Below are 19,060 nucleotides of genomic sequence, written 5' to 3'. Positions count from 1 at the left end.
ACAGACCTACCTGCGCTGGCATGACTTGCTCATGGCGTAGCGAAGGCTCGCCCTGCTTCCCATGGGACTTGAGCCATTTGCCTGCGCTGTTGCGGGAGCCAGCTAGCTGAAACTGAGCTTGCGTAAGAAAGGGCAGGTTTTCTCTGCCAAGTAATGCTGCTTATTCCCCACCTCTCCTCTCTTTTCCCGGGGCTCTTTGAAAGGGGAGTACCGTACGGTAATACAACAGGCTTTATATGTTCACCTAGAGAAAGCGTTTGTGTGCTGGGGAGGAGGGGGTTTGGTTTTATCCCCACTGCTGGTCTTTGACTCTGGTAGGACCTTATGGATGAAAAGAGAGACTGTGTTTGTTTTTTTTTTTCTTCAGAGCAATGGTGTTTGTGCCTTTGGAAAAGCTTCTGCAGTACAGGGGAGAGGCAGAATATGTATCAGGAAGCCCAAGGCAGAAGGGATGGATGAACTCCTGAGAAGACCAAAGAGTAGACACAGATCCAGTTGTTGACCAATGACAGAAAAGAAGATGCTGAACAGGCCCAGAGTTTGCCAAGTGTTTCCTACAGACCTTCTTGCCAATGGAAGTTTCTGGGTTGAAGGAAAGAGGCGAGGCCCATGTCTGCAAGGATACAGCATGCAGGAAGGGCAAAGTTTGTTTCCTACTAATTTGATTTCTATTAATCTCACTCATCAGAAATTCTGAAGCAGAAACTCAGGTATTTAGGTCCAATATTTGGCCTAAGAAAACCTGTACTATGAAATTCAAAGCCCTTTTGATATTTTAAGTGTGCTCACCTCACAGAAAATATGTAGACACTTCACCTCTAAGCCCAGTCTGATTTATGATCCCAATACAAATATGCAGGAAGACATAGAATATCTTTATATGAATCTTTGCATTGGAATCTTTCCTTAACAAAAACCCTACCAGCATGTAAAATTCCCTGCCCTGTTACTATGCTTTATCCTGTACAAAAGTACATGGTACTGATATTTCCAAGTCACTGCTATTAATGTGGAGCATCATGATGATATCTTTTAATTATTGGAAATCATCTAAAGTAGTATCAGATTTTCCTTATGAGCTATTACATATTTGGAAACCCTTAGTGTATTTTTGTGCTACAATTAGAAGTACTCTCCTGTGATGAGTCTTTTGCTCTATCTGCCTACATCCTATTTGTGAAAATAACCTCTAGCAAAATTGAGAGTGAATTAGTCTCTAAATGAGATATCGAATGCTAATGAGTGAAATACAGGTTAGTAATGACTAATCCATTTGGGTAAAGAATCTATAAAATATACCAGCTGTGGATCCTGCACAAATCCTCTGAAAAATGAAGTATCACAAAATTCATGTGGAAATATATATACTGCCTCACGGAGATAACCCATTTGCTAATGCCACCGCTACTCCTTGCTGTGGAATCTACAATTATTCTATCACCAAGAAGAACACAGAGCAATGAGATAAGAGAGGAGTGGGAAGATGTACCAATGGCTTAAACTGCTGTGACATACCAGTCGTTTAAATGATTGTAAACCAGGAGATGTGCTAGCTCCCATGGTAGTTTTGGGCATGCTGATTCCAGAAATTATTTTTTTTTTTTTACCTTTTGAAACCTTAAAGGAAGCAAAATGGCACTTTCATTGCTAGCATAAATCTGCTGTCTGCAATTGTTTTATAATGAAAAAAAACACGAAACAACCCAGACTGTTTAAACAGAAGTCCAGCATGACATTTCAGATCTATTCAAGTCACCCCAAAAGATTTATGATCCCACAGCATGGTAGTCCTGTTACTAATGCAGGAGGAAGAAATATAGTTTATTGTTCATATGGTTACTCACTTCTCTGGGGTTTGAGGTACAGAGCATTATTAACACAGTTCTTATTGAACAAGGTTAACGTAACACTTCTTGATGGGATGTCAGCTATGGGTACTGGTTGTTCTGCCTATTGAATAACTGTAAAGTCTGGAGCGAGAAGTACTTACAGTTAAAAGAAATATTAGGCAGATGCCAGCGCTGCCTGAAAGTGTGATGGCTAAATGTGAGGGCACAAGCTTTTACATAGGAAAGTTACTTTACTTCAGAGCTACCTCTGACTCGAAGCTGCCACGGGTCTGAACAGCTAAGTGGCAGCAAATGGAAACGGCAGTGTGAGATGGGAGGTCCATAGACACAGACTGTCTACTTGCTCAGCAATGCTGCAGGGAGCAGCTCAAGACGCTGATGTAGAAGGTCATGTAAGCAGTTGCAAAATGTTAACGACTAGAAGAAAGCATAATTCCAGACTGATAGGTTAGAGGAGGGGAGAGCAAAGGGAAAAGGCTTCTGAAATAACTTTATAAGGCTCCAATTTAAATCTGAGTTTGTTTTGTTTTGTTTCCTAAATGGGCAGGAAGAAAGGAGAAAGTAATAGTAATATAAGATAACATGGAGGAAATACCTACTTTGTGTAGCAAAATGGTTCACACATTATTTTTTTCATGACTGCCTGTAGACTATGGTTTAACACTAAGTCTACTGGGACAAACATGTAGTTAATGCACAGGCAAACAAAGAGGGAAGGGACATTTCCCACATTGTCCCACGTGACATTGCCCCTGCCTATAATGATGAGGACACTGATTCATCTTTCCTTAATCCGAATTATCCCTTTGCATCCTGGTGCATTGCCCACCCTTCTCTGAGCACACCAGTGCGTGCCCCAGCACCCTGAACACAAGCAAGAAAGTTACTGACCAGCAACTAACCACCTGTTGGAGGTGGATGAACCAGAGCAAGTAAAACAGTGCTGATATTTTTTAAAACTTTACTCCTGTGTAATGCCAAACCCCAGCCCGATTTAGAGGACAGAAAGAAGATTCAGTCCAGAAGTTCAGGGACAGGTTGGATGGGGCTTTGAGCCATCTGACCTAGTGGAAGGTGTCCCTGTCCATGGCAGGGGGGTTGGAACTAGATGATCTTTAAGGTCCCTTCCAACCCAAACCGTTCTATGGTTCTATGAATCTATGATCCAGTTTACAGGAAGGATTTTGTGTTTGGGTTGCCTGCGCTTACTGGTTGGGACTAGCACATAAGGAAATATTGAATGAAAGCTCCATTTTCTAAGCATTGCAGCACAGGTTGTCATTGGAAATGTCATACTGAGAAGAAAATGTATCAAAATTTCTCAGAATGTTGAATTTTAAATAGATTTTTTGTCATCCAGATGCAATTCAAAACATTATTAATATTTAAAAACTGACCTATGTAATGTGATGGATTAGAGCATGGGGTTTTTTCTTCCCCTCCTGCTTAAATTGCATTTAAATGAACATCTACCCTTTCTGTACAGATTTTCCTTGTGGTTGCTAATTGTGAAGTCTAAAATGACAAGAAAATTTATATTCTGAATATAGGATCTGATTCTGGGCAGTGTCCCTTTACTCCAGCCCATGTTCAGGTATCGTTTTTATTAAATAGTAATGTAAGACTAGGTGAACCATTGACTAGCTTGCTCATTCAGCAAGTTGTTTGTGATCAGGCTGTTTCCTCTTTTGCACAAAAATTTTTAATATACCATCCCTCACCTTCTAGGTTAAATGCTATTTTGTCTACACTTTTTTCACCTTATCTTTTGACCTTGTGCCTTGAAAAGATTAAAGATTACTCGTTACTTTGAGGCCTTTAGATGGTAATTCACAGGATATCAGAAATCTAGGATTTCACTTCCTGGGTCCCTGTCAGCTTTGCACAATGTCTGCACTGAAAGAAATATCTTCATATCTTCTCTTGTAGCAGCAGTGGCTAATTTGGCTTTGGGGATTCTACCTTGTCTCTCAGTGTCATAAATACCCTCATGGTAAAACTGAATCTTTTCTTTTTTTTAAGTGAACCTTTCCTTTTCCTTCTGCAGGATTGCTTGTGAAATAAGGGCTTAAATATACTTGAAATAGAATTTTTCTTTTCCAGTGGTTTTCATTAAGCTCTCACCACTGATACCACCTGAGGACTGGTCTCCCATAAGTCAAGTAAAAAAAGTCTGTTTTCCAGTGCAGGTTAAAGCGATGATGGAGAAGTGGGCCTCCATGCTTGCAATTCCCCATTATTTTTCTTTCTTTCCAGTCTAAGTGCACATCCTATTGCAGACCTGCTGTTGCTGCATTGTAATAGCATACAAGTCAATGAAATAATTTGAGATCTGTGCAACCCCACCCCATGTCATCAGTTTGCAAGGAAAACTCTCCCATTGCCTTATCTTTTTTAACTTAGAACTTACATCTGAATGTTGACTGAAATAGAAATTAGTGAGATCATACTGCTGTTGAGAAGCAGCAAAGACATGAACAATATTTACCTCTTAGAGGCAGCTGTTAAGAAAGGATGTTTAAAACAAAGAGTTGACAAATTAGTTTTGATTTGAAACAAACATAGCAGCCTAGAAGACATCAGATGCATCCTATGACTAAATGAAAGAAACATATCTATATAAATATAGATATATGTTTTGAATAGAAGTGTCAGTTTATTAATATGCTCAATCACCATTTGTGCCAAAGCAACCTGTCATCTGATGGAAAACTGCTTGTACTAGACAGCAAACGAAACCCAGCAAATGGCTGTTGTTCTCAGAAGCAGTTTGCTCAGTGTAGGCATTTTCCAACAATGAAATGTAATCATTGCAGCATTATAACACCTCCGTCATGACACTGTCTATTAAGACCTCTAGCTCAGTTGCAACTTTTGAAAACTGAAACAAAATGAAAAAGAAAAACAAAACCAGAAAAAAACCAATGCAAGCTAGAACCTACAGCTTCTCTACTTCAGTGGACATTTATTACAATTTGAGTTGCAAATAATGCAGCTACCAAGACCCAGCTACCTTATGCTCCAGGCTGGAGTCTTTAAACATCAGTGAAAAAGGCTTGATATGCTCTCTTCTCAATTTATCGCCACTCCGTAAGTCGATGGTGTGCTCTATTCGCTTGTTAATTTCCTCAGGCCCAGACTGGACATGCAAAGCTTGTGCAAGATGGTTTGGAAGCAGATTTATTGAATTTCTTGTTAGGGCAGCCAGAGTCTAGGGGAAAGCACATGCAAACAGAATAAACCTGCTGGTCCCCTTGGGTTAAAAATGCAATGTTTTAGATCATGTTGCATTGCAAACCATTACAGCATTCCATGCAATTCATTCAATGAAATCTATAGAAGTGTAAAATAAGAAGTCTGTTCCACTAAACACATACAGTACATTAGGGGGAGTACTCTAATGCCTTCTTTTATACAGACTAGGAGGTTTCCTGCTGCACTGAACACTAGGACTGTACTCCCCTTTCCAGATTCTGCTGATTAATTATTAGAGCATGCATGAGGGGAGTACACACCAAAATCTCAGCAGGGTTTCTAACTCAGTGGTGTGTTTTAGCAACTACGAACAGAAGCTACAGAAAACAGAAGTCACAAAACAGGAGTAATGATGTTTTTCTTGATCTTAAAGATACTGGATGTGTGTAGTTAAGGAACAGATCAGTTAGGCAGGAGTGAAGAAGGTGACATTTCTGATTACCTCAGCATGGGTTTTCAAATAATACGTTCTTCTTCACTACTGGTATATTTCAGCCACTTTAGATTACAGTTAGGCTATATGAATTAATTTAACTGTAATTCATATTGTTATTTTATATTCTCTCAAATGCATTATTCCTTTGGTATTTCATTGACTAATCAAAAGAAAAAAAAAAGAAAATACTTTTGCACAGCTTCGCAAAGGAAAGCTAGCGGAGATAGTATGAAGGGTGCTTCACCTTCAGGAAAGAGGTGGAGTTTGCTTTCATAAAGAGAATAACTCAGTCCAGTTTCATGGTATCATTTCATGACACAAACCACAGTGAAGCAGCACTTTTCCATTTGAATGGGAAAATAAACTCTACTACCTGTGATATTCCCAAGGGTTAAGAAATGTTAATGAATGGAAAGGATATAAACCTTCATACATCACAGCATAAGACATTTCAGAATTATTATGGACAAGAAATACACTTCTGCTCAAAAAAGTTATCCTGTAAGTCCTTTCTGAAAAAATCTTCTGCTATATGCCCCACTGGGCATTGTTGGGAAAAGGAGCTTGGGATGCATTTATCACTAGATTTCTCTGGAAAGCCAATTCTTTTAGATCATGGGATTATGTACAGCAAATGATATAGGGAGATTTCCCTTGTTCATATTCAATGGATAGTCAACAATTGCATTCTAATGAATCTTGGCCAGCACATTAAAACACAGGAAGGGTCTCAGGTACCCACTGTCAAACCCCAATTGACAACTTTCTTTGCAGTCCTAAAATAAAGTCCAAGGACTCCATAGTCACAGATAGTATCTTGTTTTCTCGTCTTCCATCATTTGATGAGTAACTTAAGAGCCCAATAAATAGGCAGAAAAGGGTATCAGGACTGAAATCTTCTCTCTGTTGAAGTGAAAAGCAATCTTCCTGTTTGCTTTAGTAGAGAAAGGACTTCAGTAGAGAAGGTTTGGCAAACCACTCTACTCAAATCTCCCCATTTTCCCTTCAGAAAATCAGTATCATCAACATTTAGAGGAAAAAAAAAAAATCAAGGAAACTTTTCTCATACTAGTTTCTCTTCTCATACTAAAGTTTCAGATATGCTTGAATCCATATCTCAGCCTTGGAGCTATAGTGTAAACTCTAAGCTTAGAGACAAATTCCGGGTAAACAATCCATTGAGTCAACTGGATAAATACAGTATTAATACACACTAAGGTACTGCTTTAGGTATTCCTATCACTTTTAAACTGAGCTATGCAGAAAATTTATTATCAGTTTGTTGTGGCTGAATTCTTACAAGAGAGTCTGAAGTCACTGTTAAAGGACAAGATCGTGTCAGATGTTGTTATGTGCATTAATTCCTTAGAATTAGTTCATATTGCTGTATCTCCACTAGAAGTGAGGGTGGACAAGGTCCCTAATGTTTTAGTTGGGCATTGTGTTTTAATTACATGAGGAGAATGATCTCAATTCATTCTAGTAAGTGACTAAATTTTGCTTCAAATTATATTTTAAAATTTCATTAACATGAAGAACTGTCTTCTTGCTGAATGTATGAAGTGGTTTACAATTCATGGTAGATGGACATGACATAATATCACCACTATGGCAACGGTGCCAGTAGTATTGGTGCAAAAATGGACTTGGAAGTTGCATTTATTTTCAGAGGATAACAAGGAAATTCATATTTAAGTTTAGTGGTCATCTCTCCCTCACACCCATACATACACCTAAGACAACCGCTTTCCTGTAATTAGTAATAACAATAATGAAAAATATCACACAAATTATTGTCCCAAGAATATGTTCTAATCACATTTTGTCTCTGTATCCCCCTCTTTGCTCTGCATCTTTTAAGACTGTGTTATGCTGACGTAAAGAAATATTGGTTCTCCCTGTTACTGTGCCTACACTTTTGTGAACAGCTGTATGGAAGATACAATCGTGGATTGTAAGATACAATGGGCTTTTGAACTTTGATGCCGACAGTAGCCATTCATCATACAGGAACACATACAAGATTCTGTGAGCAAAAAGCCCAGCCAAACTTGCATCTGAGACTAAAAGTAGGATGAATTAAACCAAACAAATAATAAAACTCCAACTTTAAAGATATTTTACAGAGATTTAAAAAAGGTGGCTGGGATTAGATTTTACTTACTTCCTGTAAAGTTTTCATGCAGCAAGTCCAAACATCCTGACCTCAACAAGAAGGGAAATTTTTAATCATTGCCATTTAGAAAACTCTAGGAAGGTTTTAAATTATTTTTTTCATACTGCTAACACCAGGTCTTGGAGGGAAATAGGGAAATACAAAGTCATATGTTTAAAGAGACAGGATACAGGTAGGATTTGGTTCAAGAGGAAGACACCTAAATGAAGGTGTTTAGGTGCTTGGTGTCTAAGCTTCTATTACTGGCAATATACACTCTGGAAACTTTCAGCTGGCCAGTCATATGCAGCTATGGTCAGCTGAGACGCCCTAGGGTATCCTGGACAACAGTCTGGAGCTAGGAGATGTGGCACAAGACCTATGGGAAGCCCATGCACTGCTGGTCAGTGGTGGGGACCAGCTGGAGTGTGCTAGGGTATCAAAAGCTGCAAGAGACAGCCACAGTTAAGTTAAATTAAGCTCTTGCTCAGTGTATTTCAGCATAGGTGTTTAGCAGTATTTGAGACATCAGAGTCTCTTACCTGGCTTCTAACTGATAGTCTAGATCATCACAGGTCTTTTATAAGCCCCTCGTCATATGGATGTCTCAGGCACCCTAGAGCACCACAAGTAACACTAGACCCTTGCGTTTAGGAGCTGAGCTGTGTGGGAGATCGACACCTGGGACAGTCAGTAGATTCACAAATGCAGGTGCCTTGGTTTTGAACTGAATTCCACCCTGTTGTTTATACTTGTCTGTCATCTTGGCAGTCTTTAAGGGGAATTTTTGTGATAACTGTTACTAGTCATTGCAGCTACCACTAAAATATGCTTATACAAGACACAGACATTTTAATATGGTTTTTTCTTAGTTCATATCATTAGAGGCCCACCAGGTGCCTCCAGCACCACGCACAGTGACCATATTATGCTTTCAGCTACTTCTTTTGTAAGGCCCAATGAAGAAATCCAACTTCATCTGCTATTAATTTATTTTAAAGGAGAAGGCCCCCACTCTCTTAACATAAAATAACTTCTGTCCAACTTCCTTTGCTTTAGGAAAGAAGCCCAGACACTTGTTTCAATAGCAGAAAACTCCATCCATATTGTGCATGGTCTGAATTTCAGAGCAGGCATTTGCATCCTTGGCTTATCTTACCATTAGAGCCAAGGCACATGGAGCTAAATGTGCTGTGGACACATGTAGCTTTTATTAATGTCTGTGACTGTGTGCATAAAGAGTGGTTATTCTGTTCCTTACTCATATTAACATGACTTCAATTCGCTGACTTAGGCTGCCCACAGAAAATTAGTCTGAGGTGAAGAATATGGATTGTGATGAATTTGAGTTTGGCAAGAGAGCTCACCAGAGACCTTGCCATTTCGTATTCTTCCTAGCATAACTACAAGTAAAAGTAAGACACCTGTGATCAGAGTTGCTCAAATTTTGTTGTAACTTACATTGGGTAAAGAAATAATTTAAATGTTATTGGCAAATATTCAAACATTTGGAGTGATTCATTGTTGGGTTGCTGCAACTTGGGTTCTCAAGGTCTGCTGCTGCCAGTGACTTTTAACCTGCATAATTAATGCTATTAAATGCTTATTCTGTCTAAGACTGACACAACTCTGGAAAAAGTTACTATATCTTAGTGTAATTTAAATCTACCATTTGAATTTTCAGCTGAAATACATTATTTATGAGCAGTAATGACTATTGTCTCAACTTTAAAATTGAAAATTACATAATAATTTAATCACATATGGAATAGCAGATTTTTAAAATCTTGTCTCCACCAAGAAGCTTATTGTAAAACTGTGTAATATAAAATTATAGTTATTTCCAGCACAAAACCAGGTTCTTAAAAAAACAGTGAGAAACTATTCTAAAAATGGATTGTTTATTGCCATAAGACAAAAATCTGCTTTAAAACAACTGTTCAGTTATACCTATTTCAATGATTTTCATGGACTTTTTACTAGTTTATTGGGTGGAAGTTGTTTAATAATTGAATAAAAACATTAGTCCTTTATTTCATTCCTTGTCTTTGGTAGTATCAAGGTCAAGTTTAACTGAGAAAATGATCAACAAAAAGATAGCCTACTCCGCATAGGGTTTTTGGGCTACAGGAATTGAAATGTCTTAAAGGGAAAGAAGAAGAAACAGAGAGAGATCAGAAGATAATTCACAGCAGCATGCACCCATACCTCTATTCCTAATGAAATGAGAATATAGAGACAGGTCAACAAAATACAGAGAATACTAAAAGGCAGTGTACATGCAGATACACAGATGTATAGAACACATATAAAACAGGTGGTTTATATAACAGCAAACTATGCCATGCTCCAGTTCAGTTTGAAGAGACGAAGACACCAGCATGGGCTGATTGATTGTGAAGGCTTATCACTTCTGAGCAGATTTGTAAGAAGCAGAAGGCGGTTGACAAAGCAAGACCTCCACACAACGCCTGAAGTTCAACAGACAGTGCAGACAAGTAGGACTAAGGATGTACAGCAGAAGAAAGGATATGTCATGTCATTACAGATCCCTCAGAAAAATGGAAGAAAAGCTCCAGCTGACCTTGTTTCATAAAGCCTCATCAATCTTTCAAATGCAGTGAAAAGAGTGGTGTCTGAGGGCATTTTAACCTTTCCATCTTTAATACCTCTAAGCAAGCAGATTTCACAAAGTGATTTTTATGACTGTACAAGAATTGCTGGTTCCCAGGGTGCTAGCAATTAGCCATGCAGTGCTTTTCAAAAAGATCTGATCAGAAGCAGTTGTTATTATCTCATGTTTCTATTGAGCTATGCATGACCTTAGAGTCTAACTCACCTGCTAGTGAACCTTAATTATGTCTTAGAATCTAAGGTTTTAATATTTTTTTATTAAAAAAGAAAAAAAAGTGAAGAATGGACAAACTGTTTTCACAAGGTGCTTTTGTAAAGTAGATTTTTTTTCTTTCCCCTATATACCAATAACCTACACTATGCTTTTTCCTCTGGCAAAACGTCCATTCACTCATCCCTTTACTTTGATGGCAGTGCAGTGAAGATATGCAATGAGATCACACCCTGGCTAGAATGTCCCAGCTAGTTTAGTAACATTAGCTTTACTTTTGATTTACTTCTTTATGGACTGGTTTAATTAAAACTAAGCTGAGTAGTATTTAATTTCAGTTGGAAAAAATCCTCAAAACCTCTTGTCCCCTGGCATTTCCCAAGTTTGGATACCTGTTTTATTTCTGCCCTGAAACAATTTGTTTAGTCCTCTGCTGTTACAGTATGTGTTAGAATAAAGGTTAAAGATGAATTTGTCTCCTCTGCGGCTTCCATTATTGAAATGCATTCAAGCATGCATTCATACTTGATGACATTAAAGGAAGTTTGACTTACATTCTGTTTTCCCACTATGTTATCAAATGGAAGTTCAGGGCTCCAGGATCCTTCGGTAAATGTTGCTCCACTGTTTCTCCTGTCAGAGGAGCTGACAGCCTCTTTCACAATATCTTCAGGCAAAGTCAACAGACTCTCCTCAGGTTGTTTAATTAAATAAGTCTCAATGTTATGTTTCCTCAAGAATTCATTACGCTCTTTGCCATGCCCTTCTTCAACTTTATAATCCCCGTTCAGGCAGTCCAGAGTGGCTTTGGAGATGTGAATTCTCCTGCATAAGTGAAATAAGTAGTAGCAAATACTGATTGTGCTCTAGTATACGTAGGTAAGAAGGAGTTTATGAACTCTGTATCATTTTTAACATGATGGATAAACAGAAGGGTTTCTATTGTATATGATGATTTCTATAAAGAAAATTAAATAGTGTATTCAACAAACATGAGCTTCATTTGGGGACAAATACTCTCAAGACATGTTCTCATCAGTAGAATCTCATGAATGCACAAAGTCCTGTCACAGGGAAAACATTTTGATATTCACACCTGATACCTTTGCTCACAGTAATAGTTTAATGGGAGACCTTCCTGAGTATAATACTATTCAGAGTGAATGAAAATTGCCGCTTCAGGTAAATATGGTGAGAGGAAAATATATGGTATGCATTAGAGTAGCTTATGTGGTGATCTTTAATTTCCTTCAGTTAGCTGAGGTAGCTTAGACAGTTGAAATCAGTGGTCTGATTGCATCTGAAGTGAATTAGGGAAATAGGGAAACTATATAAATGCAAGTGAGGTGATAATTTCTGGTAAGACTAAGTGATGACTTTAAAAAGCTTTTGCAAAAGTAAAGCTGAATTTAAGAGATGACATACAAAAAGCTCAGATTTTGCAAAAGCATAATAGGGTTTTGGATGTCTTCCAACCAAACCTGGAGGTGTTTGGTATTTGGACTTTCTTAACCATAATTATGACTGCTTGAGAAGAACAGAAAGAAGTTTAAGTAAAAAAAAAAAAAAAAAAAAAAAAAAAAAGTAGGTCTTTCTTATCTTTATTTTTAAGAAATCTTCAAGTTCTTACATGTAGGGTAAATTGCAGACACCTCTAAAACACATCCACATGGTTAGCCATGCTATACTTTATAATGCAGCATCATAAATGCAATAAGAGATGTTCATTAGACATTGAGCAAACTCAAGCAAATAAATGTAGTGACTCCATTAAAATTGGTTTATTTTTCAACCTTTTGATGCATGGCACTTTCTAAAAGTCAGACTTGCAGATGGATTCCTAAAATTCAGAGTCAGCTAAAACTCTTGATAATTTCTTGATGACACATGTTGAGGCATTTTTCTCAGACGACACAAATTGGCTTGTCTCCACTGAAGGAAATGGTCCTAGCATGCCCCTTGGGAACTTTCTTCTGGAACGTAAAGGATGCCACTACAGAGTTAAATTGCATAAAATACTGATGGAGTAAAAGGCTATAAGTACATGTATGATGTGCATGTATCACCAGAAAATAAAGAGCTGGTTGTCTTTAAGCAGTGTGAAATGCCCAGGAGTATCAGAATTTGGCACAAACTGGGTCTAGGTGGAGTATTAAATATCAGTATCTAACTAAAAGATCAAAAATTTGTCTCTCAGCCATTTTTTAACCTGTCTTAGCTTCCCTCTGAAGTCAACAAGGTTTTGTACAACTTTCATGGTCTGAAGTCATGCCGTTATGATGTCTGCAGAGATCAGTACTCTTTTGCAGTCAAATGTCAGTAAAACTGACAATAAAAAACAGCAAAAGTGTTTTTCAAATATAAGCAAATTTTGGCCTGGACTTTAAAACCATAGCATATGACCTTTCAGAAAGACAATGCATTACCTAGCTCTTAGAAACCCAAATAGGCTAAATTGATTTAAGTAAAGTACTAATTTAAAAAAAAAAAAGGAAAAAAAGAAGAAAGAAAAAGAAAGTGATACATTAGTTGCCACGGTGACTATCTTTGTGCTGAGTTTCAACTAATATAATTTGGGAATATTGTATTATAAAGCCCTGAAATATGGATTTTACAATGGAAATGATAACAGCTTTAACTAGAGGGTGGAGCTGGCTATTGATGTAATACCCTTAAATGGACCAAATATTAATAAATAGTTGGTAGATTAAAAATATTTTCTGGTTTCACCTTTTGTACATCTTGCTTAAAAAACTTAAAATATACAGTGGAATGATGTCTTTCTAATTTTATACAAACACAGTAAATTGGGAACCTGAGCACTGAGGTTAAAAAGTATAGCCTGTCCTGCTCTTAAAAACATATCAGGCCCAAAGTTCTGGATGATACTTGTCATTGATACCTCCTGGAAAATTAAATATTAGGCAGGTTTTATGCCAATTCAACACCATAGGTTAATACCTAGATACAGCATGTGAAGACTATTAGAAGATGGGGTCCTGGCAGAAGAATGTCTCTGAAATAACACTCTAGGATCTGGCATGGTTTCCTTCTCAGGTGTTGTGGAGACATTTTTTTCCCCTCAGAAAACCAGAAATGACTGCTTTTCCTCAGTGCTCCCCACTGCCTCCTTCCACGACAGTTGGGCTGCCCGCTTGTGCTCCTTCACTCGGGGCCGGTCTGTCCCCGCATCACCCATGTTTATGAGTTCTCGGGGTGATACGCAACTTCCAAGGAGAAGAGCTGAGCCCCTTCTCCCCTGCCCCCAGACTGGGTGGAGGGATCCTTCCCATCCGAGGCAGGCGAGCTGCCTCCCTCCGCTGGGCACTCAGGAAAGGGCTGTGGTTCATCTTTGCTCTTCTTTCACACTGTGGGAGCAGGACCATTCATAAGCCCAGGGCAGCTTTTCTAATGAAACAGAGGAACGCAGTGCGGCTCTGGGAATGGGAATGATCTCAGTATTGTGGCAAGCAGGGGGATTTGAATGCTGGCAGCAGGGAGAAGTAAGGAGAGGCCGAAGCAAACTTAACTGCTCTATTAAATCTGCTCTGTGTGCTAGGCAAGCCTGACGTAAATCACTGTTTTGCTGGACTTAGTGAATTGCTGTCACATACAGGCTTTGTTCTGTTGGCAAACTGATATACAGGAGTGGAAATCACTCTGCTCCAATAGACTGCAACCTAGCCAGGCATTTTATCAACAGCAAGGTGGTGCATTCTCTGGGTTATTCATTAATAGCCGTACTACTTGCACACATTAACAGTAATAAACTATACTTTTTGCAGGTGCGAATGGTGAAACTTAGATGATTGATTAGCTCGTGTTAACAAAGCAGCATGTGACCTTTCTTAGTCATCTGGGGCTGTCATGCGAGATAAGCAGCAGGGAAAGAAACTTTTTTCTGCAATTTTATACACTGGTGACATATGCAGAGAATAGAAGTTGTTTTCAGAGCATGCAATGTTTCATTTTCTGCTGATTCTAAGAATATATATTAGTATAAAGGTCTACTATGGGGAACGATGAAAGGGGCCTGCATTTGCAAATACAATATAAAGCAAATATCTTTCTAACTTCCTGGGAATATGACAGCTCTGACAGATCCTGATGCGTGTGTAGGGAGTACAGCACATGACTCAGATTTGATGACTTAAATCCTCTCTCACTCAAGATGACAGTATCACTCAGACTTTTTCCATGTAAAGATGTCCGCTGTTATTGCTTCTGTGTTCCACGGCCAAAAATTGAATTGTTGTAGGGCATCTTTTGCTCTATCTTTCATCAGTAGAAGGTGGAACTGAAAGTGAACAAAGTATTCCTGCAACCACTACTGTTGCTTCAAATTTAGGATTTGTAACTTCCAAACTACAGTGAGATACAGGTCATGTCAGGCAGAAATATCATTTTGTCTTCCAGGTGAATCAGCCACATCAGACAAATTAAAACTAGGCAGCTCAATGGAAAACCATATATTTTCACATATAGACAGGGTGACATAAATGTCTCAGAACATCTACTAAAGCATGAAATTATTTAAAAGACTTCCCAGAGAGCCTGCTGTCCATAATGCCTTGTTATTAGTGTAACAACCTATGAACACATAATACTTCCCACACTTTGTGCACTATTAAATAAAATAAATTACAGCCTTGTGCCTTACAGCAGCATTTGAATGCAAAGCATGAGAGAATGAAGCCTGGAAAATCTCAGGAATGGTCAACACCTAACTGGGAAATTTGGGCTATTTGAGTATTATATGGCCTGAATACAACCACTGACCTTTCCCAGGAAATCATAGCTGGCAAAGAAAAAGAAATATTTTTGTCTTTTCCAATGCCTCTGCAAGCTGACCATTTCTACCTATTTTGACTATACCCTCACAAATCCTTGCCAAACACAAAATAGGGGGAAAAAAAAGATCATAGTTGATGAAATAATGTAAGAAAGTTAATCTGTTAGCAAAGTTAACAGTGTACTGTGTTGGCAATGTTTTCTGACTGTGGGAAATACATGTTGTCTTACCCAGGAATTCCACCTGACTCGAGTTTGTTTGCGATATCCACGTCCCATGACCAGACATCAAACTGCCACTTTCGCAGGCCCAGCACTCCACACAGGACAGATCCGGAATGTATCCCTATTCTCATGTCAATGTCATGCTTTGTTCTTGACCTAACATATCTGTTAAACAAAACAAAAAAAAAAAAAAAAAGAAAAAAGAAAAGATCAGACTCATGAAAGTATATGCCACAATTTTTCATACCTTTTAGGAAAGGATATGATGCAAAATACAATGTCATTTGTTACAAAGAACCACTTAGTCTGTAAAATGAAGAGATAACTTCCTAGGTAGCAAAGTACAGGTAGTGATAAAGTGACTCTAAAAGCCAGGTTATCATTAAGCACTTAATTGCATGCATGGTTCAGTGGAACATGTTATTCTTCCTAACAGACAGAAAGAGAAAGATAGGGAGAGAAAAGATGTCTGAGTGAAGTGTCTGGACTCACTGAGTCCTTTAGCTTGAAATTATAAAAGAGCATTCAATAACATTACAAAAACTATTCTCATCAAACCTGCATATACTTTTATATTCTATTGTACTTTTCTGAATAATTTTCAATATTTCAAAAACGTTACTTTATTGACTGAAATTTTCCAGTTACTCTTTGTCCAAAGGTGAATTATTTTCAGTAGATTTGGCTAGAACACCATTTGCTCTGTTATGATAACGGCGTGATCCTAAAATCATTCTCCTTCATTCTGTGTGATGGCAAAGACCATTTCACCTCTCAAAATTAAATACATGCAGGCATATTTGTTAACAGTCTCAGAAAAGAGACTTTGTCCCAGCACTGTTTTCAATTGATATGTCTATTGATTATAAAGGGAATTTTACTGTGTTTAAATAGTATCATCCTCTTCTGATATGAGACAACATATATTATTCACAGCCAGAGGCACCTTGGTAGTGTCTTAGACCTAGGACTGCATCTTCCAAATCAGTATCGAGATACTCCAGCACATCACCATGGGAAATTCACAACTAAAATAATTGAGCTGTATCCATTAGGATAGTAAAGAGAGCACTTTTCCAGTTGTGCCTGTGTGACAACAATTATTTGCACCAGAAATACTATTAGGGCTAGTGCTCATTAATATTTGAATAGCATGCTCGGGATAGGAAAAGCGCATTGCTAGTGTTGGTATACAAACAAGGCTGCTGTTTCTCTGTAAAGAGTCCCAGTTCTATGGTCACTGAAGTCAATAGCAGCACAGCAAGATCACACGACAGAGCAGGCAAAGAATAAACAGCTCTATTTCACAACTCTGAAGCTAACTGCTGTTGCCTCAGATGCCTCAGTCACGACCTTGACAGACCCTCTCTAGAGGAGAAAAGGGTAAATTGTTTACTGCATTCAATACTTGGCATTTCATTGTTGCAATGGGGCATCAATTCAGTTTATGGGGAAAAAAATAAAGGCAGAAGAGCTTTTAAATGGAGAGAAACTAGTCATATAAAAATGTGAGGAATTGAAAATAAGCAATTCATCTTTATTCCCCTTTCCTGCATATTCTGAAACTTTGGAGAAAAGCATGCATATGGTAAGTCCCAGTGCAGTCGTTTGCCTACAATAAGGTTTGTTCATCGTATCAGGAAGCTAACATAATTCAGATATCTAAAAGGAAGAGATTTTTAAAAGTTAGTCATAAAATAATAAAAAAGAATCTTTGAGATGGGATTTATCTGCATCGTGATACTCCGAGTTCATAGTTTTCACTTACAAATTTTTTTATTAGTTTGCAAGCAAGCGGGCTTGAAGTATCAAAATTAAACAATCACCTGTCTCTGGAAGATGGGACATGGAAACAACTCCTCCACACTGAAGTAGTGCCTTAGATGTTGTGAGAACAGTTAAGAGAAGTAAGAGCACTGCAATTTGTAATGTGTTTTGAAGAATTTTTATAGGTATGCTACAAAAATATCTAAACTAACACTCATAGCTGTCAGAGGAATTATCACACAACTCCCCAGATGATCATTTCCTCAGCCTGCCTTTTTCTTTTGTTCAGACTAAGATAATTATTTCTCATTTTATGTCTGATTTCCTTATCTTCAAATAAAAACCTAATTGGATCCAGAGGAATAATTGAGCAAAAAGCTTTTCATTGGAAAAATGCACACAATAAGAGGACCCTAAGTTTAATAAAATGGTCTAAAAGTATATATTAATGTAATCTCTCTCTCTACGTATCTATACATTCTTAGACCAATTTAGATTTTAAGTACTATAGTATTTAATTGCTAATAAATACTAGTATTTAACATTGGACAAATACTAGCACTGGGCAATCATCAATGGCATGGAATTTAACAAGTCCAAAATGCCAGATGGAGTAACACCAGGTACAAGTCTAAATTGAGAGAGGAATGGCTGGAGACCAGCTCTGCAGAAAGAGATCTGGGGGTGCTGGTCGACAGCAGGTTCACTATGAGTCAGCGGTGTGTCCTGGCAGCCGAGAGGGCAAACCCCGTCCTGGGGTGCATCAAACACAGCACAACCAGCCGGTCAAAGGAGGTGATTATCCCGCTGTATTCAGCATTGGTGCGGCCTCACCTGGAGCACTGTGTGCAGTTCTGGGCCCACAATTTAAGAAGGATGTGAAGGTCCTTCAATGTGTCCAGAGGAGGGCAAAGAAGCTGGTGAACGGGCTGGAAGGCGTGTCCTGTGAGGAGTTGCTAAGGATTTTGGGCTTGTTTAGTTCGGAGAAAGGAGGCTGAGGGATGACCTCATTGCTCTCTACAGCTTCCTGAGGAGGGGAAGGGGAGAGGGAGGTGCTGACCTCTTCTCCCTGGGATCCAGTGGTAGGACGCATCGGAATGGTTCAAAGCTGTATCAGGGGAGGTTCAGACTGTACATTAGGAAGCATTTCGTTACTGAGAGGGTGGTCAAACACTGGAACAGGCTTCCTAGAGAGGTGATTGATGCCCTGAGCCTGTCAGTGTTTAAGAGGCTTTTGGACAATGCCCTTAATAACATGCTTTAACTTGGTCAGCCCTGAGTTTGTCAGGCAGTTGGACCAGATTATAGAATCATAGAATCATAGAATGGTTTGGGTTGGAAGGGACCTTAAAGATCATCTAGCTCCAGCCCCCTGCCATGGGCAGGGACACCTTCCACTAGGTCAGGTGGCTCAAAGCCCCATCCAGCCTGGCCTTGAACACTTCCAGGGATGGGGCATCCACAGCTTCTCTGGGCAACCTGTTCCAGTTTCTCACCACCCTCACAGTAAAGAACTTCTTCCTTACATCTAGTCTAAATCTACCCTCTTTCAGTTTAAAGCCATTACCACTTGCCCTATCACTGCATGCACTTGTAAAAAGTTTCTCTCCAGCTTTCTTGTAGACCCCCTTTAAGTACTGGAAGGCTACCATAAGGTCTCCCTGGAGCCTTCTCTTCTCCAGGCTGAACAACCCCAACTCTCTCAGCCTGTCTTCACAGGAGAGGTGTTCCAGCCC

General features: G+C 38.8%; 1 protein-coding gene across 1 annotated transcript in view; it reads right to left on the bottom strand.

The window, feature by feature from the left end:
* ADCY8 (adenylate cyclase 8) overlaps positions 1-19,060 on the bottom strand; it is a 141,431-nt gene that overhangs the window by 45,778 nt on the left and 76,593 nt on the right. Inside the window, 3 exon segments of the mRNA XM_030012099.2 lie at positions 4,864-5,061; positions 11,096-11,366; positions 15,564-15,722. Of these exon segments, the coding sequence (XP_029867959.1) occupies positions 4,864-5,061; positions 11,096-11,366; positions 15,564-15,722 (628 nt within the window).

This window comes from Aquila chrysaetos, chromosome 4 (assembly GCF_900496995.4).
Source record: "Aquila chrysaetos chrysaetos chromosome 4, bAquChr1.4, whole genome shotgun sequence".
NCBI lineage: Eukaryota > Metazoa > Chordata > Aves > Accipitriformes > Accipitridae > Aquila > Aquila chrysaetos.
The sequence above is the reverse complement of the archived record's forward strand: the minus strand, read 5'-3'. Positions and strand labels throughout refer to the sequence as shown.